At 38.9% G+C, this 24,336-nt stretch overlaps 1 protein-coding gene across 38 annotated transcripts in view; it reads left to right on the plus strand.

The window, feature by feature from the left end:
- znf423 (zinc finger protein 423) overlaps positions 1-24,336 on the plus strand; it is a 218,887-nt gene that overhangs the window by 43,647 nt on the left and 150,904 nt on the right. For 25 of the 38 annotated variants that reach the window (XM_073929366.1, XM_073929367.1, XM_073929365.1 and 22 more), the window contains one exon: positions 8,127-8,186. The exons of the other annotated variants lie outside the window; for them this stretch is intronic. Coding sequence is in view for 5 of the 25 variants with exons in the window: in XM_073929345.1 (XP_073785446.1) it covers positions 8,127-8,186 (60 nt within the window). In the remaining 20 variants the exon portion in view is untranslated. The remainder of the gene's footprint in view (positions 1-8,126; positions 8,187-24,336) is intronic. 38 annotated transcript variants of the gene reach the window in all.

Here is a 24,336-nt window from a genome sequence, read left to right on the forward strand (position 1 = left end):
ATATATATATATATATATATATATATATATATATATACGCACACACACACACACACACACATATATACAGTTGAAGAATTATTAGCCCCCTTTTAATTTTTTATTTCTTTTTTTWATATATATATATATATACACACACACACACACACACACACACACACACACATATATACAGTTGAAGAATTATTAGCCCCCTTTTAATTTTTTATTTCTTTTTTAAAAATTTCCCAAATGATGATTAACAGGGCAAAGAAATTTTCACAGTAGGTCTGATAATATTTTTTTCTTCTGGAGAAAGTCTTATTTGTTTTATTTTGGCTAGAATAAAAGCAGTTTTTAATTTTTAATTGTTTTATTTTTATTTTTTAAATTATTAATCCCTTTAAGCTATATTTTTTATCGATAGTCTACAGAACAAACCATCATTATACAATAACTTGCCTAATTTCCCTAACCTGCCTAGTTAACAAAATTATCTAGTCAACAGCACATTTTTTTTCCCATTTCAGTTCACTTCACAATTTGAGTTGTAGTATCTGTCATTCTAAATGTATAGTACAGAATAATTTTGCACTCTGCTGGTCAAAACTAAAAGCCAAACTTAATTTTCTCATCTTAAAGTCATAATGGCTGCCTTTGTTAAGTGACACAAGATATTTATATTTCAGTAGTGTTTGTTTATAAAGATCTCCAAAACAGCACTGAACCCATCGACTTTATCTGTCTAGACAAAAACACACTAATAAATTGTTCACCATGCATTCTTTTGTTTTGAGAAGAAAGTAATGTATACTTGTGAACCTATCATTTTTATTATTTTCGCTACTCAAGAGCATGAGCAATTGTAAGCAGCACTAATTATCTCATCTTAAGGAAGGTAGAAGTGTTCAGTGAGTGTGGGTGTCTAAGTGTACTTAACACCTGCAGTGTAGGCTGACTTTCTGGAGAGAAACTCTGCTTTCTGTGTGTGTGTTTGTAAGTGTGTGTGCAATTCTTTTTTTTTGTATGAGTAGCAGCACTCATAGTGGATCTTGCAGACTACCGGGAACATACCATAAAGCCAGGGGGAGAGAAGCCCAGCCCTGCACAGTGGAGAACAAGAGAGCAAGATCTGACTAGAAAAAGCAGCATGATGTCTCCCCTGATAAACAGTACAGCACGGCGGCGAAGCGGCTCAGGCCGGGAGAGAAAACTATTCTGCGGACAGAAAAAGAACAGCACATATAAATACAAACTTAGAGAGAATGGAGAAAATGGTCAGAGAGAGTAGTGAGAGATTTGTAGGTTTAGATTTATTTGGGCTGATCAGGGCTGCTGTATAAAAAATACTACTGGCTTTCCTGCAGTAGTTGCTTTTAGTTGCCGTGGCCCATGGTACCAATTATAAGTGTGTAAAATATCAAAAGTTAAGATGCTGACTGTGATCGTAGCCAAGCAATTTATTGCTGTTGCTGTTTGTTGTAATCCATAATCATGTGTATTTCAAGTTAAATTTTGTTTAAACAATATTAAATTAATAATTATGCTACATAATTTGAGCAAACTGTACAAACTTTAAATAGTTTTTTATAATATGTACTGTTAAAGTGAGTTTAATTATTATGCCTCCTGTATTATTAGCCCCCCCTCTATATTTTTTCCCAATTTCAAATTTTTTCAATGCATTTCTAAACATAATAGTTTCATTCATCCATTCATTCATTCATTCATTTTCTTTTCGGCTTAGTCCCTTTATTAATATGGGGTCGCCACAGCAGAATGAACCGCCAACTTATCCAGCATATGTTTTATGCAGCGGAAGCCCTTCCAGCTGCAACCCATCTGTGGCAAACACACTCATTCACACTTATTCACCTTATTCTCAGCTGTCGAGCGGGCGCTGCGATTTGAATCTTTTTGTCTCGCGACTTCCGGTCACATTCACTTCCATTCATTTTTTTGACGTTAACAACTGCTCGTTACGCTGCTTGATGTTTGATTGATTTTCTTATTATATTATTCTACTTGGTCTGTGTAGTCATGCAAACATTTGTTTGTTGAGCAAGTAGTTTGGCCATTTTCTGCCGTTTATTATTCCTAGTCATTTCTCCCATAGGCGACTGAATCGGAAGTTCTAAGACAATCGCAAAAACAGGCGCACTTCCGCATTTTAGAATAAGGTCAATACACTACGGACAATTTAGCCTACCCAATTCACCTGTACCGCATGTCTTTGGACTGTGGGGGAAACTGGAGCACCCAGAGGAAACCCACGCGAACGCAGGGAGAACATGCAAACTCCACACTGAAATGCCAACTGACACAGCCGAGGCTCGAACCAGCGACCTTCTTGCTGTGAGACGACAGCACTACCACTGCATCACCATAATAGTTTCAGTAACATAATATTTTATTAGATATTTTTCAAGATACTAGCTTAAAGTGCAATTTAAAGGTTTAACATAATTAATTAGGCAAGTCATTTAGCCCTTTCACACAGTGATACCGGTAAATTTCTGGAAAATTTCCGGAACGACTTTACCGGTATATTGAAAAAAACGCTGTTCACACAGGCGAGGACGTTATGGAAATTTTCCGGAAAAGAGCATTCACACATCCATTCCAAAATACCGGTAAATTCTGACATCATTCACCACAAATGAGCTTTAAACGGCTGCGCTTGTATTTGTAAACATTTGACTAAATTACAAACTCTGTAGATGATCAATATTGTGAACAACTTTCGCAGGATCACTTTCGCATGTCGAGATGTTCATAATATGTACGTGTGCAGGGGCTCATAGGCGCACGCAGAGCTTGAAGGTAAACAAACAACGGCTTATCATAAGCATCTCATCGATGATTATTTACACAGTTGGCATTAAGAAGAACATATAAACGTGATCTGACTAACTTCTAGCAGCTAAATGTGTCTGGAAAAATATTCAAAGGCTTTTATCCTCACAAACCGCGCGGACGTAAATGCGTCTGACTGTTGTGATTGGCTAAAGCAGACGTCTCACGTCAGCACGTTCTAGACGTGCACGCGCTTATTACGGGAATCTTCCTTCTGCATTCACACAGCGCAGCATTCTGGCAAATTGCCGGTAATGTTACAACTTCTCTTTCCGGAAAATAGCCAGAACGAATTTACCGGTATTTTCAAAAAGGACCTGTTCACACATACAACCTTTCCGGGGTTGTCACAATACCATAAATTTAGGCCACAATACTATACCAGTTAAAGTATCAAGATACCAAATAGTATCGCGATACTGTACTAATTCATATCAAAAATCTACTAAATAAAGCAAATTGTCACTAATACTATATTTTATATGTTATAATACTTACATTTTGTTAATAATTCCCTTATTATTAAAACCCTATTATTTGTACCAACATTCTGTTTTATTTGTATGTATTGTAACTGTTTTGTTGTTATTGCAATAAATAAATAAGTCATTGACCCCACTATATGATCTGTCATGACAGCAGAAAACTACGACCGGTCTGAATCGACGGCTCCGTTTTCAACTCCGAAAGATTAAGATACAAATTATACCACACAAAATTTGTTACAAGAAGAGATTGTTTTCAACCAATTATGAAGTTAAAAAAATATTGGTTTCTTAGTGTTACCTGTTGCTATTTTTCTCACCAATGTTTTTTAACAGGTAAGAATCCAATGTAATTACAAATTTCACTTTAGTGGGTTGTTCTTTTTAATAGTTTGTCGAGGTCGTTAGCGAAATCTTATTGACTGGAACACAAATGAACTGATTCAGATGTGTGTTTGAAGCATCAGAAAACGTGCCATAAAATGCACCAATTCTACATAGTTTTGCAGACTGTTAAATTAAAAATAAAGTGGTCTATTAATTATTTGCCGGCATTTTAGTGACTTTTTCACATGCAGCATTAGCTATTGTAGAACCATTAATGACGATACTACCATTTACAAACTACTGTGGCACCGCCAGAATTTTGGAGCCATAGTTTTGCGGTGCTACTGAAGTACCGGTCAAGCGTGAAACCCTATTGTATAACAGTAATTTGTTCTTTAGACATTTGAAAAAAAATATTGCTTAAGGGGGCTAATAATATTGATATTAATATTGTTTAAAAAACTAAAAACTGCTTTTACTCTAGGTGAAATAAGAAAAATAAAACTTTTTCCAGAACAAAAAATATTATAGGAAGTACTGTGAAAAAAATCCTTCTTAAATGTAATTTGTAAAAAATAAAGAAATAAATAAAATCTAAGGAGGCAAAGTAATTTTAACTTCAATTGTATTTATATTAAGTTGTTTTGATTTGTTGAAAACTTGTTGGAACGTGAAAAAATGTTTAACCGAGAAAACAAAGTGAGTCAAAAGTAAATAAATAAATGTCACTGTGATTTCTTTGAGAATAAATTAGTTATAATAATAAATTTCTTTACAAAAATAACAACAACAACTAAAATAATGATAAATATAGTGATAAGAATCTTTTTTTATTATTAATAATAATAATATATTTATTATTATCATTATTTATAGTACTATTAATATTGCATTTTCTGGTCAATTATACTGATGACTTTTAATAAGACTTTATTATCAAGAATAAACAGAAGCAAAAAGATCGAGATTTTGAGAGTAATGGAAAGTAAATATGCAAGAGAATTTGAAACAAAGGACAAGAGGAAAGGAAAGAGAGGTGTGACGTATCCCTTGACTTTAACAGGAGTGGAAGAGAGGACCTCAGTGTCCAGTTCGCAAAGGCCTTTCTTTGTTTCTGGGCTCCAGCACTTGGCGTCCTGCAACAGGCCAGTCATTCTGACCTGGCCCAGCTCCTCGGGCCTAGACGGCAAGCTTTACTCTGGAAGTTTAATGGTTGTAGTGTCTGTGGTCCTGATATTCTGCAGCACAGAGAGGAAAAATAGGGGCCTGTTAACCTTGGCTTGGGATTAGAATATAGAATAGGGAGTCCAGTTCGCACCGACCACCCTGCTGGGATCGGCCTCAGTGAGAGGGGTGTTTGGTGGCCCAGACAGGCTCTTCTGCAGTGGTGTATGTGTGTGTATTTGAGAGAAAGCGAGTCTGTGTGTAATTAAGGAACTGATAATGTGGAAGGAATGTAGTATGGCTGTGAGGGACAGTGCAGTTTGTGCCTTGCTCTCTCTTTACAGTATGTCTTTCTTTCCTTTTGTCTCTCATTTTTTTCCCTCCTTCTCTGAGAGTCTTTTCCTGGGAGGAAGTGGGTTTAGTGAGACTGCAGTGATGCCCAATGCCAGTGGGAGCATATCTAACCACAATTTCCTTTACACAGAGCAGATTCAGTCTTTCTCTTGTGCTTTCTCTGGCTCTCGCTGTCTTGCTTGTTCCCACTTTTGTTTCTTTTCTCATATAAACTCTGCTTAAAGGGACAGTCTGCTTAAAAAAACGAACCGTCTGTCATCGTTTACTCACTCTTATATTAGTTCAAAGTTGTATGACTTTCATTCTTTTGTCAATATAAAAGAAAAAAATTGGCAGATACCTATGCCAATTAGATAAATAGCCTAGTGGTTAAGTGCTCCGACATATAGCACCATAGTGCTCAGGGTGACCCGGCTAGAGGTCCTTTGCCCATCCTTCCCCTCTCTCTGATCAGAGAAAACGAGCCTTCGCGAAGTAGTGTACACTTCAGTATTACAAACGCATTCATGTAATACGAGCATGCAAATCTCTGCTAGAGTGCCGATTTCCTGTTCGTGCACAAAACTTCTTGAACGCCCCCTCAAATATGCTCAAGCACAAATTTTCTTGTGCGATCTCAAATAAACGCTGCTGAAGTGCGATATTCTGTGTGTTTATGTAAAGTGTATGTCTCCAACATTTATTAGATTTTCTAGGAATATTTATGAATGTCTCCAATAGACCTACAGAATGGCATTGATGCGTCCTGAAGTAAAGTGAAATGGCCTCAAACTCCAGTCAGATAAAGTCATTGTGTGCTGAACCATAGACCTTTATCTAGTATAATTCTGCAAACTGTGTTCATTATAACTGAAAGCTACGTCGTGTTTGCTGGCCTCTTGCATTTCGCACCTGTCAGTCAGTCAGTCAGTCACCTTAAAGAGTTAAAGAAATAACGCACAGCGCTGCTACGATTACAGAAAAGGTTGCTCCGTTATAATTCACTTACCTTTTAATACGTTTTGATGTGAATAATAACCCGCTAATTTAAAAAAAACAAAACAACGACTGAATGTTTAATATGAGAGGCTGTATTGTAGTCATGTCGGGAATAAATTTTGGTGTGGCGCCTCACCATGGAAGAATGAATGAAGCTGAAATCATGCACTTTGCCTTATCTTGGTGCAAACTCTTACTCGCACCTCTTCAAAAATATACAGTTAAAGTCAGAATTATTAGCCCCCTTTTGATTTTATTTTATTTTTAAAAAATATTTCCTAAATGATTTTTAACAGAGCAAGGAAATTTTCACAGTATGTCTGATAATATTTTTTCTTCTGGAGAAAATCTTATTTGTTTTATTTCAGCTAGAATAAAAGCTGTTATTAATTTAAAATTATTAGTCCCTTTAAGCAATTTTTTTTTCGATAATCTACAGAACAAACCATCATTATACAATAACTTGCCTAATTACCCAATCCTGCCTAGTTGACCTAATTAACCTAGTTAAGCCTTTAAAAGTCACTTTAAGTTGTATAGAAGTGTCTTAAAAAATATCAAGTAAAATATTATTTACTGTCATCATGTCAAAGATAAAATAAATCTGTTATTAGAAATAAGTTTTTAAAACTATTATGCTTAGAAATGTGCTAAAACAATCTTCCCTTTATTAAATAGAAGTTGGTGAAAAAAATAAACAGGGGCGCTTATAATTCAGGGGGGCTAATCATTCTGACTTAGACTGTAACTACATTTCACGACAGCACAGAGCAAAAGAGCTTTGATTGGGCAGCTTGGTTTTGGTGACGAGAGTTGGCGAGCTTATTTAAGGAGTGTTGAATCTGCGGAGGTGCTACGTCTGATTACTTTTTTGTTTTGTGTTTACTTTATGATTGAAGTTGTTGGATGTTCACCGGTTTTCTTGAATGAGTGTGAGTTTAAGCTACTGCTACAGTAACACAGACAGAATGCAGAAGTATAAATGCTCACATCAGCTATGTGTATGCCATGTACGGCAAAATTGTGTGAAAATTACAAACAAATACACTACAATAGCTGCCCCTATGCTTCATGTACAGAATTTCAAGACTGATGCCATTCATTAGTTTTATTTAAGCAACATTGCAAAATGATTTTATTTTATTTATGTTAGCTTGAAAACAGATGCCTTCTTTTGTGTTTTAAAGCGTTAAAAACAACATTAGTTCAAGTGAATAATGACAGAAGTTGCATTTTTGGCTTAATTAACACTTTAAATCTTCATGTGGTTAGTTGGATGGCTTAATTAGTGTATTGGCCTCTTTTGAACCTCATCATTGATGTTTATCTTTCCTGCTTTTTGTTGCTTATCTTCATGGACATTGTTCGCTGAGTGTGAAGACTTTTAGACTCATTCATGCTGAAAAAGTGCTGTTATAAATGAGTCTCCATTTTTCTACATGCACTGATGGCTCTATCATCTAATGTGGAGGGGTTACACAAATTAAAGACAGTCTTTGTTGTTGAAAACTTACTTTGTGTGTGTGTTTCCATTTCTAGACTGTGTGCCAAAGTGCTTCCAGGCTATGGGGAGTTTTGTAGAGACCGGTAGTATGTGTGTATGTGTGTGTGTTAATGGTGGTGAGGCTATGGGGGGTGGTCCAGATTCTTATTGTGTCCTGAACACTGCTGCTTCCTGTTTGTGTGCCAGTGGGGCTTCCTTCCTTGACTATGCCCAGGAAAACCTTCATCACACATTCCTCCTCTCATCTCACTGCCTCCCGTTACCTGTTTTTGCACCTCCAAAATTAGCACACAGGCAAACAAAGAGCACATACACACAATAAAGTCCTTTGATGTGCATCCAACTTTCAGATTGAGCGCATCACAGACTCATGATGGAACGTGGATTATGTGGCGCACTTCTGAGAAGAATGCCGTAAATGTTGTGTGTGGTTTGGCTACGCAAGCGCTCTAATACGCTCTCTCTCTCTTTTTCGGTAGCGGTGGAAGAGGCCGAATCTACAGAGTGCGCCAGTGGTTGGGACTCTTCTGTTCAGACAGGTATGATTTCGCTAGCGTGGCGTCCTGCACGATACATCCAACCCCCTGCTCCTTCAGGGACGACCCGCTGCATCACAATCTCTAATATCAATTCCACATGGCCTGCAGCCCTGCACACAGAGGGAGGGAGGGAGGAAGGGAGGGAAGGAGGGAGAGTTTTTCATAAGGCACTAGAGGATGGCGTCCAGGTGCATGCCGGACTGGAAGCTTAGCGGCGCTTCCTGTCTGAACGTACAGGCACATTGCCGCACTCAGAATGTAATATCGCACAACTTGACAAGTTTGATTACACCTCCCCTCTGGAGAGGAACATTTCTGTCCTGCAAAATTCAAGCGGGCTGATTTAGACTGTGCATCTCTCTGACTATTACATTTTTCAACGGTTACCTCAGAAGACCTTTTTCAAATAAGCACACGTATTTAGATATATTTGGATTGGAGAATGAAAACTTTAAAGGATGCATTGGTTGACAAAGTTATCCGATAACAGGCACAGCTATGCATTTTTGGATTAAGAGTGAATTAATCATTGCTTGATCAGGTAGGAACTGTGTTTCTGAACGATATTCAAACAGGAGGAAAGAAGGACATTCCACCCGTTAATATTTGATTGGATCATTAAAAGTAGTTTCTGTAAGACAGGTTAGTGCAAGGAAGGGATGGTTTCAAAAATAAAAAAGGGCTTAATGATGACAACCTTAAAGGAAAATGGGTTATTCTTAAAAGTTTTTGACTCTTCTAAAGCATAACATTACCATAATGTGTGAGCAGATATTTAAGAAATATGCTAAGTGAACTTGTTTATCTGAAAAAAAAATGCTAAAGTCAGATATTCTGCTTTGAATATGTGTGTTATGTGTCAGAACGGCTGTCTTTGTTTGCGTTCTTTTAACCCACCCACTGCCAGTTTAGCTTATTATAATTTAACACCCCAGGTTGCCTTGGTGGAAAACCACGTATTTCATTTATTCAGTCTGGAAGGCTCTCAAAGTGTGCGCCCGTGACCGAAATGTGACCCACGATGGGCAGTAGCACTCTCTGAAATTAGACGCAGATTCAGAGTTCCACATGAGGTGGTTATTAACAAGCAATTAACATGCATATTTCGAATGTAAACATTAGGTGAGCAGGTTACATTGTAACCCTGTGTCCTAACAACACGCTACGTGATAATAGCAGTGATAAGCAATTTGGTTGTTTGCACCAGATGAAACACGATATAAATTTAAATACAGCTATTCACAAGCACAGAATAGTGCACTTACTGCACTCCAATGAAATAGTAAGGTTTATTATCTATTTAATACATTTTAAACCTCTTTAACATTCACTCATATGTGTTGGCTTGCACTGAGTCATGTACTAAAATTAAATTTCAAATGGTTTATTTTCAAGATCTGCTGCTGCTTTCTGTAGTATGGCAATAAAAGTAATGTACAATGGCATTCAAACTCACATTGTTAGCATTTAACACTGTATAAAGCACATGAAGTGTACCTGAGATGATCACTATCAGCTTTCTGTTGTCAAGCTGCAAGAAATAGAAGTCGTTTATAAAATATAAATTTAAGGTGTTGGTTAGAACAAAGACTCCTTTTCATAAAAAAAAACTATTCCTTCTATCACATATTGTTGCTTTTATTTAGAGAACTGTTTAAATCAGCCCTGAATCAACCTTTAGACTAAATAGACCCACACTTCTGTTTATGTCGTCAATCTGGCAACCTGCGCTTGCATGTGTTTTAAACCAGGCGTGCAAAACCTAGTTCTTCCACCGTGTGTCAAACTTACAAACTGCACACTTAAGTATTACAAATTCAGATGTATTATTCTAATAATTAAAGAATATTATGAAAAATTGTCTGATTAGATTTTTTTTAAAGTTGCCACCTTTTCTTTTGTTTTGAAACTTACTTGTGATCAACAAGTCAAAAGGATTTGATTTTATTCATCAGTTTTTGTGATTCGATGGAGGTAGACCTGAATATAAGCGTTCAGTCAATCATAGAAAAGGGCAGACTTTATGTTGTAAGTCTCTATTTAACACAAAGCACAAAAATCAATTTAACTGGATGATCAGTTAAAGACATTTGATAAAAAACTATTTAAAACTTCATCACTCAGATGAATCATCAAGATTTATGGGCAACTTCTACATGAGCTCAAATAACTGTGGGCAACTTTACCCCTGCACAAACACCACGTTACGTGCATCACTATCAAAAGGACTGAATATTACTTGTGATGAATAGTTTATGTGACCGCACAATATAGATGCAACAGGTCAAGTTGATTTTTTGCTCTTTATTTTGTGTGGTATCAGTAGCCTAGCATCAAAGATGTGTGCTAATGGTGTTGACGGGCATTTGAAGCCATTTCCCGGACCCGTTCCCCCTTCTCCCCATCATTTCCTGTCATCCCTATCAATAAACATGCCCAAAAGAGCCTGAGTAAAATAATATGTAGCCTTTATTGGAATCTTATTGGTCATTAGGGTATTAAAACCACTACTCAGTCAGATGTTGAGAGTGTGTTAGTTGCGTTTGTGCAATTCTAAGTGTGTTGCATCCTGGTGAGCTCAGCAGAGAAAAGGGAGTAAGAGAGAGAAGCCCTGGGGGCCCGAGGGGATGACGTGGGCCCCTCCTAACCGGCCCTGAGGGAGTGCTGCAGGGGTGCTGACTGAGGTCCTAGGTGGCTGCAAAGTGCTGCATGTGTGAGATACAGCAGGAAGGGGAGTCCCAGGGCTCTCGCTAAACCCTCCGCTCTTCCTCTCTGCCTCTCCACTTTGACTCCTCCCTCCCCTCCATCTCTCTCTCCTTCATTTCTCGTGCCGTAACCCCATTTGCTAGTACTAATCAGCCTTTTTTTCCACCTTCATTCTGGGTGGACTCGGTAACATTCCGCATCACCTCCTCTTTCTTCCTTTCTTTTTCCTCTTTGTCTCTCTTTTCTTTCGGTCTTCTATCCCTTCCCCCCATCCATACTCTCTCCTGTGTTTGTTTGTGCTGCTGTGCTGGGGCTCAGGGGGCCGCTCGCCATCTCTTATTTAAAAAGATAAAAAACCTTCCTTCCCTTTATTCCCTAGGAGATGATGTCGACAAGGACACTGGCAGGCTTTTCCTGGTATTAAATTCGCTTCGTTTTTTTCTCCCCCCGCTCGGTGGAAAATGTGTGCTGAGTTTGGAGTGAGTGCAGAGGGGGGGGGGTTGGAGTAAAGGGGTGGAGAGGTTAAAGGAAAGAGTTAGAGCACCATCCCCCCCCCCCCCCCCCCCCCCCCCCCACCCCACCCGCGGGCCCCAGAGGACCTGATTGAGGCCCCTTCGGTCTGTCCCGCTGGGGGAGCAGGCCGGAGGTACACCCCCCGTTTCCCTCTCTCCCTCTGTCTCTTTCTCTCTCCACCCCGTGCTCCCTTAGATAGAAAAACAAGCCGTCCCTCCCTGGCCCAGAGGGGAAGAAGAGAAGGAAAGGAGAAAAGAGAGAAAATGAGCCAGGTCTGACACTGGAGACTCTGAGAGATGGTGGTGTGGAGCGGGGGGGGGGGTCAGTCGGTCGGAGGAAAGGAAGACGAGAGAGGGAGAGTTTATAGAGACAGATGCAGACGCCTGTCATTTTTCGAAAGACAGGGCAGGGAGGGGGGAATTGTTTTTTATAAGTGCCATCAGAGCTGTGAAGTTGAGCATTGTTTTTCCTGCTTCCTGTCAAAGAGCTAGAGTGGTGCTTCTGGATAAGTTCGCGCACACACACACACACTTTGAAACAATAGCTCTAGAGACTTTGCTTTGTCAACATATAGGACATCGTCTGACGCACATTTGCAGGGATCAAGTACATTATTACTCACACGCACACACATTCACACTAGCGCGCACACACAAGCACCCACTCTGTGTGCGTGTCCCCGACTATGATTCATTGTGGAAAAAGGCTGCTCATATCCCCGTGCGCTGGCCGATAGGGGCTGTAATGGTCTTGAATTGAATTATTTTATTCATTTCCTCCCTCAGCTATTGGTGGGCCAGCAGGACCTCTTGCTGCAGCCAATTGGATGGCTCCGTTTGCTCTCCCTCAGTCTCACCCACACTGGGCGAGTCGTTGTGACCTCACTCGTAATGTGAGCTTTTTGGTCACCTGTGTATTCCTCCGGCAGAAAAGGGAGCTGTTGTGTTCTGGTTTTATTTGGCAGCAGGGTTCTGAACCAGGCCTATTTATGACCCTCTTAATAGCCTGCGCTGTCAAACTCGGCACACGTTAAACTTTTGTCGAGGCCAGAATGAAAGAGGGAGGAAGAAAGGTATGTGCTCCAGTCAGGGCTGTTTCTAAAGACTTGGTTAGGCCAGAAGTGCCGAGTTTTGCTTGCCAATATTTTCACTGGCCTCACTACAAAAAAATATATTTCTAGTCATTTTTAGAAACTAATTTCTCATGTCTTAGAAAAAAATGAAACTTTTTTTGTGACACTGTGTCACTTTTTAGACTATATTTTTAAAATAACAATTACAGTAGCTGGATTGTCAAAATTTCTAATTAGTGTTCGGAAAGGCATAAGCAATTCTAGAGCATATTGACTTTGTGCTTTTTATTTTTGTTCTTTTTTCCTTTCATTTAGCAAGGATACATGACATCAAACGACTTTTTACACTGCAAAGAATCCTGAAATTAAATTTAGATTATACATATAGGCCCTAATATCAGAAGAAAACATTGGTATATAATGTTGCTTAATTCTTAGAGCTAGTCATCTTTTAAACACCGTTGGAGATGCTTTACTATCATATTATTGAATTTGTGCCAACAGCCACAAAAGACCATCTACTTTTAGCACGTTGACCTAACTCTTAAACTTTATGGGATGTGTGTGTTGTTGAAGCTCATTTACCAGATGGGCTTTAAACTTTGCCGTCTGTAAAGTTTGGATTGAAGGTGAAAACATTTTTCTAAAGCACTTCTAGCAGTCCAGATTATAATACAAACTTGAGAGACATACACCTGACCACAGACCATCCTTAAATAAATGAAGTAAACGATGTTTCATCTGAAAGTGAATGAAAGTGGGCAAATGAGATGAATTAACCCTCCAAATGTTAGCAGAAATTTTTCTCCCAATTGTTTAAGTTTAACAACTTTATTAATCCCACCAGGGGCAATTAAATTAGGGCAGTAGTATCATGATACAACAAACACATAAAGTGAAAAAAAGAGAAAAAAAAACATTTAAAGAGACAGATCACTTGCAAACAATATTAAAAAACACTATCCAGCATGCTTTTTAATAACTTAATAATTAACAAATTGTACTAAAAAAAGCATTAAGAAAAGACCCAAACATAAAAAATATATAAAACTATATAAAACTTAATATAAAAAAGGTTGTGAAGCCGTATTGCCTCAGAAACAGGTGACAATACAAAAAAAGGCTTCTGAGGACGGGAATCATCTCCTATCAAACTTTGAATTTTCCCTATCATTTGCTGTTCATGTAACTCTGCTAGATCTGCAGAGAGCAAACCAATAATTGTGATCCCAATAGCAGGTGTAAACAAGGACTCCAAAAAATTTGTTTCAAACAGGCATCATATATTTTCAAGTTCAATAAGATTGGTTATTTATTTATTTATTTTAGAAAATTTGCTTTGTTATTAGCTCTGTATTTTTGCTGCAGTAATGTAACTTCATGACAGCATTGATTTCCTCATCCCTATTTTTGTAAAACAGTGGTATGTTGTGAAAAACCTTTACCCATTTGTATGATGCTTTCAAGAAGATTCCAATTCATTCTCACAGATTTGCTCAAACCAGCTGGGTAACGTTACCTCGGTGACATATTTAAATCACTATGCAACATTGACCCTGTTGGGCAAGCGGTACTTCCATCTGGCCTAAACCTGCCCGTCCTTTTGTTTGGCCCTATCGAGGCAACTCTGGAAAACCAGAGGATTGGCGAGATCTGTTAGATGATTTTGTGTGTGTGTATATACACACACAGCGAGTGAAATATCAGTGAGTCTCCTGGCCCCTGCACATGCTCCGTCCCCTCCGGAATCTAACCTGAGCTGGATTCAGCCATGCATTCTGTGTTTGGTGACTGGGAACGAGGGATGAGAGGAAGGGTGGGAGGAGGACAGGAGCGATGATGACCGTCGGCTACATCGCAGCCCCAAAATGGCCCTCTTTCTCCATGATGCAGTGGGCAGTTTAGAAAAGAGGACACAACCAAGAGATCCATCTCTCTATCCCTCAAGTGCTTTTGTGTCTTCCTCTCTCTCCCTCTCTTTCATTGGTGTCTCGCTGTCTGTCTCGCTCTCTCATTTGTGTCCCTCTCTATTTTTCTTCATCTCCTTGCACGAACCTCTGGAGGTCCATAATATATTTTTAATTTCCCCAAGGCAGCGACAGGAAAACAGTTTTAATGTGTGAAGAGGAGGTGTGCGTCTGTGTGTGTATATGCATTAGCATGTCGCCACGCGTGTGTATATTTGTGCGTCGACGTTTGTACGCAACGCTCACACGTTTTCGCCGTGGCCTGAAACAGGTGATGGCATTGGTGAGCAGCTGTACGGCTGTTTGTGTGTTTAGTGCGCTTTAAATCCCATTCTTCCATGACGAGCTCTTTCATCATCTCTCGCACTTTCTTCTCCGTGTCTGGGTGCACAAGCGTTGGGTGCCGGGTCTCTGGAGGAGGGGAGACTGGTACAGAGTGGCTGGCAAGCGGGGGTCCCGAGGGGCCGTGAAGTATTGTGGAAACACAGTGAGCGGAGGCCGGCGGAGCCAGAGAGAGAGGTCTGCTTGCTTTAAATAGGTCCCGTGTTTACCGCGTTAGGGCCTGTGCTCCCCCGAGAGACCACGTGCACGCACTGCACCTGCTCAAGCGCTGGGCCATCAGGGGCCCTTGTCCCAACTCCAAACCGGAACATTCACAATGCGGATGTGAACGTACTATATATTTGCACTAAATGCTAGTGGTCATCTAGCATCATTGTTGTAAATACTCAAACTACTGTAATTGAGTAGTTTTTCTCAGAAATTGTGATTTACTAAGTAGTTTTAAAAACGTGTACTTTCCCTTGAGTACATTTTTAGTGCAGTGTTGGTACTTTTGGTCTGGTACTTTCCTTCAACCTGCAGTCACTACTTTATTTTTTCCTTGTCTATGAGGATTAGAAAAATTTCAACCTAAAATCAACCAAATGTCAACGTCTAATGATGTTACATATTGACGTTCTGTAGACGTTACCTCTATGAGCTCTATCAGATGTTGGATTTTGGTTGCCATGCCTGTCGAATCAATGTCAGTATTTGACGTCAATATGATGTGCCTGCTGGGCAATTACTAAATGCACTACAGAATGTTACGTTTACACACATTTACAAATTACATGTAAATGCTTCAGCTTTTTACAGCGTAATACTCACTACTGAGTACTTTTGAAATGTCTATTTTTTACTCATACTTAGAGTAATATTTACAACAGAGACATTTACTTGCACTAAATTTTGGCAAGTAATGGTAATTTTACTTAAGTATGATTTTTCAGTACTCTTTCCATCACTTTTAAAGTTGATTGGGTGATGACAGTTTGCTGGATGACTGATCTCACCTTTTATTAAGATAGCATAGTGGAGGACAGACAGGAAAGCATTAAGAGCAGAGAGAGGGAAAGGATAGGCATAGGACCTTGAGCCAGGAATCGAACTCGGGTCACCGTGAGGGCCATGGTGCTTTATGTTGGCACACTTAACCACTGGGGTATTGGCGGCGACTATACATTTTATTTTATTATTTATTTTATTATATTTTATTATTATTTTGTTTTATGATGTAGTTTTTTTACTTTCATTTTTTATTTTTATTTTAATTTATCATTTAATTTACTTGATGATTTTATTACTTATCAATATATTTTTGTTTCCTATTAATTTTTATTAAATTTTTTAAATTTAATAATTTATATTATTAATTTATTTATTTTCTTTTCAGCTTAGTCCCTTTATTGCTCTGGGGTCACCACAGCGGTATGAATTTACCCATGATAAGCAGCAGATGCCCTTCCAGCTGCAACCCATCACTGGGAAATATTTATATTATCAATGTATTATCATTTATTTCAGCAAGCTATATTCCTATTCATATATTTCTTATTTTATATTATTATTATTTAATTTTTTAGTGAATTGTTCTATTTTATATTCTTGTTTTTATTTTTACTATTGATTTTAATTCTTGATTATTTGTGGTTATTTTTTATTGTATTTAATTTTGACTGATTATACATTGATTTTTTTTGACAAGCTATATTATTATTATTATAAATAGACAATTTTGAGTTTTAGTTTTACAAGCTATATTTTTTTTCCATTTCTGATTTGTATATTTTTTTGTTTTTATGTTTTAATTTGACAAGCTGGCTACATGATACTGTGGAAATTGACCTTCTATAATAGGAAGAGCATGTTTAGCATGAAACTGGTAGAAGTAAATAAGAAACTGGCATGAAATATTTTAGAAAATTCACTGGTATTGACATTTGAAATGTTGCTACTATATTAACACTAATCATTACTTATAACGCTCCTGCATGGACCGCACACCCGTCAGATACAATGCGGTGTGAATCCATCTTGCTCAAAGGTGCTGGTGCCGTGGAGTCCATATTAAACCTGGATCGTCTCTCCATTGTGTCTTGATGCGGTCCAACATCATTAATGTTTTCTATCAGGGAGCGTGTCTGTGCCAGTTTTCAGGGACAGGATGAGCGATGGATTTCGACAGGTAGGCTGTGTTCCTGTGATGAGATCAGACATCCCTAATCGAGCTTAGAGCAGCACTACAATTCCTTTGGTCTCTTTGACTAATACAGCCTTGATCTGGTTTACATTTGGCCACGTCTGGTTCGAGTGTGTGTCCGTGTGTGTGTGTGTGTGTTTGTGGTGAAGTTAAAAGACAGCCTTGTGCTTTAATGTTTTCATAGAAAAAAAAAAAAGTCTTGTTGAAGTTGGAGCTGATATTTTTCCAGTACAGCACTGTGTGGCTCATTCTTTTGTTGGGGTTTAGTTAAGTTGTAGTGTGTGTGCTTGTATGCGTGTTTTTTCCTCAAACCAGACTTATTCTAGTCTCCTGTTAGTTGTACAACATGCACAACTTCTCTTCTGATCTGGGTTTCTGTCTCTTTGCTTTCTTCTCTCCATCGGTTGACACACGAGCATGACCTCATATGTGGATTTCCTCTTTTAGTACTTTGAAATGATCAAACATACATTCTGTTGCACTTAAACACACAGGGTACAGCATAACTAAAAGCAGACCTAGTGACGGAAAGGGAAATAGAGTTTACGGGTTCTGGCCATAAAGAAAGTTTCCTAGCTAAAGTCTCAAAACGTTTTAGCGGCGTTGCTGACTTGCGGTCGCGGTGAAGCGAAGCCCACAATGCAAAATAGAAAGCTTTTTATTGCATTATTTAAAGATCACATGAAGTTGAAATTTGTGGCTACTAGTGCATGCCTATTATTAGCATTCATATCTAGTGCAATAGGGTGACGCGGTGGCTCAGTGGTTAGTACTGTCGCCTCACAGCAAGAAGGTCGCTGGTTTGAGTCCTGGCTGGGCCAGTTGTTTTTTTCTGTGTGGAGTTTGAATGTTCTCCCCGTGTTTGTGTGGGTTTCCTCCAGGTGCTCCGCTTTCCCCCACAGCAGGAAAGATTAATCAAATAAGCTAAATTGGCCATAGTGCATGTGTGTGAATGAGTGTGTATGGGTGTTTTCCAGTAGTGGCTTGCAGCTAGAAGGGCATCTGCTGTGTAAAACATAGGCAGGTTAAGTTGGCGGTTCATTCCGGTGTGGCAACCCCTGATGAAGTTCAGCATGTAGAATCAAAGTCAGTTGTCGTTGAAAGGTAAAGTGCTTTGAATGGTTGTTCAGCTACGGATCGGAGTATGAGATCTAAAACTGAAGTGATGAATTTAGCAAACTAAGTCAGATTATCAAACTTATTTTTCTCTATGGTGAGCAAGATGTACTATGAAAATGGTATGTAAGCACAGCTTTTTTATGATTTGTCTGTGTGCAATGCTAGTTCTGGTTTCCCTTTGTATTACTGTCATAACACTTCAGGTGTGAAAATATACATTCTATCATCTAAATTTAGAATTTATATTCTTGTTTCAGTCGGTGTTGTCCACTTGGTGTGTTCATGCACAGCTTTTTGGTTCAGGTAGGACCAGATGCAGCTGACGCAAGACGACAAAGTCTGTTTTTGTCACTACTAGTTCTTTGACAATGGCTTGGTATGTCCCAGGGTTTTAAGGTTAATTTAAGTGACAACAATGTAGCTAAAATAGGGTTAACAAATCTTTACGTTCCTTTTAAATTTTGTTTTAAGTTTGTAAAACAATTTCTGTTCACACAGATTCACAAAAATTAGTAAAAATTGTATTCAGGGTTTCCACAGAGTCTTACATCTTAAAATGTCGTAAATCTCAACATCTAAATTTTAGGCCTTAAAGTCTTACATTTACTGAAATATAGTGTTGTAGGTCCTAAATATTTTTTAAACAGGTCTTAATTGTCTTAATTTTCCTTTGTTCACAAATTGCTACCCAATCTGGCCTAAACCCATACAATCAAGACTGTTGTGCATAGAGTTAGCTTATTTTAGTTTTTTTAAAAACAAATTTATTTATTTATTTTTTTTTTAAAGAAAGTTTTTGTTGTAAAAATAAAATTGTATGGATACAAGCAGAGCTTGCTTGTTTTTAAACAATATGTAAGATGTTTTGCTGAGAAGTATGTAAAATATATATATTTTTAAATAATATTGTATTGTTAAATGTATTATATAAAAAAAATTATATTGCAAATAAAGATCTTTTCCATCTTGGACATTTAAAAACTTCTTAGTGTTTAGCCCTGTACGAGTCTAAAATTTAATTCATAATTGTCTTAAAAATGTCTTGACATCTTAAATTTAACTTGGTGAAACCTGCAGAAATCCTGGTATTAGCATGTCTGGCCAGTAGTTGATGATTTCACTTCGTAAAGAGATTGTCCATTACTTACAAACTTAAAAATGTCTATAGACCTAAAACGAAATATGCATGCATTGAATATGTTTAAAATATATGTTTCAATATAGATCACAACCGCAAGCAAACTGTCACAACACATGAACATTTTTTTTTCATTAATAAGAGTATTGTCTAAACGCCCCCTTAGTGTCACTGACGCATCTTCTTGATCCTTTGACGCTTTGTCATCTTGTTGTTCTTCTCATCAGTGGTTGATGCCTTGCGGTGTCCATTAAGGACAGCATCACACCAATGCTAATTATTTCCCACTCTCATAATGGAAGCTGCACCACACTTAAAAAAAAAACACACATATCAACCTAACGAGGGGTAATTAGCAGGTCCCTGTAAGGCGGGGCTCTGCTCGGCAACATGACTGCTCTGTGGATTCTGCTAATTCACTTCTCCTCATCTAATTACCCCACACAAACATGGCTGTTTGTCTTTCCTGAGAGAGAAAGTGTGTGTTGGGGGGGTGAAGGGGTTTGGCATCTTGGCGATTGTAACAGACCCCCCACCTTCGCTAAGTCACTGCCACCATCTCACCAAACACACACAACCTGAGGCTTAACTTGAAAAAACAAACACAACCACGTTTATTATTAAGAGAAAAAACTGGCTATTAGTACATTTATGAGTATTTTACAATATCATAAGCCATCACGTATATATCCATAAACTGCTGAAATTGTATGATTTCAGTCAGTTTCAGGCTGACCATGTTGTAAGTGCATGTGGTTTTAAAAAGTTGGCCAAGCTTTATGAATATTAATATTTCTTTCTTGCATTAGAATATGCAATCTACCATTTTTAGAAAGAATGTCACCTCCTGGGACTGCATTTAATGACTGCAACTCTTGAGCACCATTGAATTACTCCATAACATATGAATATGAATATATCCTTGGTTAAAAACGACTGCAGCTATTTTGGAGACAATTTTTCAAAAGTGTCTTTACATGTGTGAAAGTCAGTGGGTCTCAATGCATATATAATGCTTAAAGCTCTTCAGTAACAGTAGTATTTCTAATGCAAAAGCATAATGATCGTTTTCCATGAATTCTCAAACATACCTAAGGCAGAAAGACTGATAAAATAACATAGATTTTCTTAACATTAATAACATTTTTATTCAAATGGATGTAATTACTTGCACTCCTGAATTACGTTGAATGTTACACTCCTTTAATTTCTGACATATGAGAGAAGTTGAATATGGTGGCAAATTTAAGTTTAAAAATTCATTAAAAAAATTACTGCAATTACAACTACAATACAACAAAAATTACATAAATATACAGTCAGGTTTATAAAAATTGAGACATCAACACAATTCTAACATGTGTGGCTCTATACACCAGCACAATGGATTTGAAATGAAATGAAACAATCTCATCTTACAGCAACAGATTCTAAATGCAAATAGCACAATTGAAGATAAACTCTGGGCCTTTTATCTGCTCATTGTAATTGGGATAATGAGGGAAAAACACACACCTGGCCATGGAATAGCGGACAAGCCAGTTGTCCCATTACTTTTGGTCCCTTAACAAGTTGGAGGCACATATGCAAACTGTTGTAATTATTACACTTTTCACCTGATTTGGATGTAAATACCCTCAAATTAAAGCTGACGGTCTGCTGTTCTTTTGAAATCCATTGTGTTGGTGTATAGAGCCAAAAATGTAAGAACTGTGTTGATGTCTAAATGTTTATGGATCTGACTGTATAGCATTAATTTTGATGGATTTGTGTGTGTGTGTGTGTGTGTGCTGCGTGCATGGTATTAATACATTTGTGTAGGTTTATGTTTTCTGCACATTGCAAATGTATGGTGGGTATATGTGTGAATTTAATGGGACAGAATGGGATGGGCTGTCTCTCAAAGATAATTACCTGCAGAGTGAGAGCAGAGGCTACTACTGGATGTGAAGTGAGAGCGAGGTGGGCTTAGGGAGCCCCAAACATATATTGACTGTTCAAATTGCTCTTTCAAAGGTAAAAGGACAGCAGAACACATCATAACTTAAAGTGTTGAATACTCTCTAACATACATGAACAAATGGAAATGAGTATGCCAAAGGGCACTGCTAAGTCTTAAAAGAGCACTTTTGAGTTTGTGTTTAAAGATTTTGTCACTGCAGTCAATTGAATTTACTTTTAGTTAAGTTTTAGTTCCACTAACCCTCATCAAACACACACACACACAGTTTGGCTTGTTTCTCACCTAGACCTCTCACAGTAGAGGGAGTCTAGGCCCTGTTGTGAGCTACGCCAGTATGTGTCTGTCCTCCACTTTCAGTGTTGCAAAAGGACACTGAAGGGACAAAATGACCCCCCATATTCATTTGGAACACAACAGCCTACCGGAAGCACAACATTATAAAAATATTAAACACCACATTATGCAGCTGACACATTTCGAACATAGATAGCAGCACAGTTACCACAGGTTTACTAGCTTGACAGCTATTACTGTAATGAAACAAAAATAGCTGCACGGTTTCTGTCAGAGCGGCGTGTGCTGGAGATGTATGTTAGTGGCGTATAAGCAGAGGAGAATTATATGACCACTAAGAATATATCTTTGAGCATAAAAAGAAGCACTTCCTTCCAATGACTTTCTTTTACAGTCATTAGTCTCCTTATATAGTATTCTCAATGGCCCTGATTTTATTGAGCTTGACTGTGCCACAGTCAGTCTCCATTTAAAAACAGTGCATTACATCAGAATGATTCCACTAAGCCTGTTTGTCTTGACCTTTGATTCCCTTTTGCAGGTTTTACCTGTGTCCGAACATTCAGTAGTTTGTACCACAAATGAAAATTCTATAATTTACTTAACTTAATGTTGTCCAAAAGTTGTAGGATTTACTTTATTGAGCAACACAAAATGAGAAATGTGTACAATTAGATTTGTTTCAGTGAAGTTACAATGGAAGCTTTAAAGCTTTCAATCATCGGAAAGGACACAGAAACAACATACTGTAGTTTGTAGAAGTACCAAAAAAGTGAGCCATACGCTGTTTCAAGTTAACTTATATTCTTTGTTTAAAAAGCAATAATTTCATTGGGTTGTCAACTAATCTGGGTTATTTATTGATGAATCTGACTTATAGTCTCAATAATTCAGACCAAAACTGGAGCATTGTCAGTGAATTTCAACTTAAATATTTTTTTTTTTCCTGTTCATTGCATAAAGATTTTGTATGACTTAGACTTGACTAAATTAAGAGGTCCATTTTTATGGTGCTTTTCTGGTTCTTTTGTGTACATTGTGCCCATTCATTGTAAACAAAAGCAAAAAAGCATAGAAAAAAATGTCTTAATTTTCCCACAGATGAAATAAAGTCCACATGTAGATGAGTAATTAGTTGTTATCTTTTTGGCACACCGTGCCTTTAAACTTTTCAGCTGCCAGCTGTACAAAACGCAAGTGCATTGAGTGAATCCTAATTTCAAACCATTGATGGACTTCACCTTACCTCGACCCGATCTCATGTCCATCTCATCTCCTCGCACCACGCATTGCGTTTACGCACACATTTGCACTTGTGTGTTTGTGAAGGCCGCGGTCGGAGGTGGAACGACCGCAGCTGAGGTGCGTGATGCGTGTGTATCAATCTTCCACTGCAGAGAGAGAAATGGAGCCCTGTAATGACGGTGGCCCTGCACTCTAATGGAGTGTGTTCTGGAGGGCCTCCTCTAGAGACTCCCCTCCCCTCTTCCCTCCTGAGAGGGCATACGCTTACGGGAAAGGAGGGAGGCGCAGTAATGAAAGGAAGATGCATAAAGAGAAGAAAAAAGAAGGATGGAGGAGTTTAAAATGCAGGTTAGCAGCGTAGAGCACTCTGCTGGCCACTTTTATCCTTGTTTCCATCTCCTCCTGCATGCCAGCCCTGCTTACGACCAGAGAGATGGAGGGATGGAGAGAGGAGAAGGGTAGGGAAAGGTCCCCTCCTGCTCCTCCCTCGTTGCTATGGTAGCAGGTTGTGCTGGCATGTGCCTTAGTTGGCAGTGCCTGTACCTCTGGCATGAGGGTACCTGGGGGAATCAGGGTGTGTGTGTGTGATTGAGTGAGGAGAGGTAGGGAGTGTTCGAGGGTTACTGCCACCATCCATTTTTCCTGAGATTAGAAGCTCTCATGGATGAAATAGTGTAGTTAATGCACCTTTTGTGTGTTTGCGCATGTGTGTATGTGTGTAACCGCTGCTCAGGGCTCTATCAGTGTAGTGTCAGTTAGGGGCCATTCTCCTCCCTGTCCAGACGGTGTTCTCACCACTGGACAGATGGCCATACCCCTCCTACCCCCTAGCCCAACCCGCACCACCCTCCAAACCACCACGACGCCCCCACCTTCACCCCCACCTCTCTACCCTCTGCTCTAGTGGGGGCGAAATAAACTAGAGCACCTCGACGCTTCCTTATCCAAATGCCCCTCCAGATACCAAACCCACCAACCCCCCTTTCTCCAATCTCCACCTGCAGTTCGGACTGGGCCCAGGCCCAAAGCGAGGCCCAGGCTCTCCTCTGGCCAGGCTCCGATCCGCAGGCCCCATTAGCGTGAGCTGCTGCGGCGCAGCGTAATGCAGCGCCAGGCCTGGCCAAATTAGAGCTGATCAGAATGTGTGGAGCACAGGAATGGCCACCTCCTGCTTCTCTCTGATTGCACAAGTCCAGGATGATTAGACAGGATGTTAAGCCCGGGGGAGCCGGCGAGCAGCCCTCCCTCTCTCTGGCCCCCGCTTCCTCCCTCCCTTTTCCAGTTCTCTCTGCCCTCACGTTTCCTCCTTTCCCCTGCTCTTTTTCTCAGCTCCTTGCTTCTCTTTTTTTTGACCATGTTGTTTTTTGTTGTTTTTTTTATTTCTTTTATTCATTAAACTCTATGTATTTTTCATTTTAGCATATCTATAGTGTGTTTCAGATAGAGAGCCAATCACACTTGCATTTGTAAAATGAATAACTTGTTATGTATTGCATCAGAAGTTGCGTTCACATTCCCCCATTTAGCAAAATTGAACAACATTGATGGAAATTCACTGCTTTCTGTCATGGAATACAACGTTTGGTCTGTTTGGTTGATGCATTTCGAA

This window comes from Danio rerio, chromosome 18 (assembly GCF_049306965.1).
Source record: "Danio rerio strain Tuebingen ecotype United States chromosome 18, GRCz12tu, whole genome shotgun sequence".
NCBI classification, from domain to species: domain Eukaryota; kingdom Metazoa; phylum Chordata; class Actinopteri; order Cypriniformes; family Danionidae; genus Danio; species Danio rerio.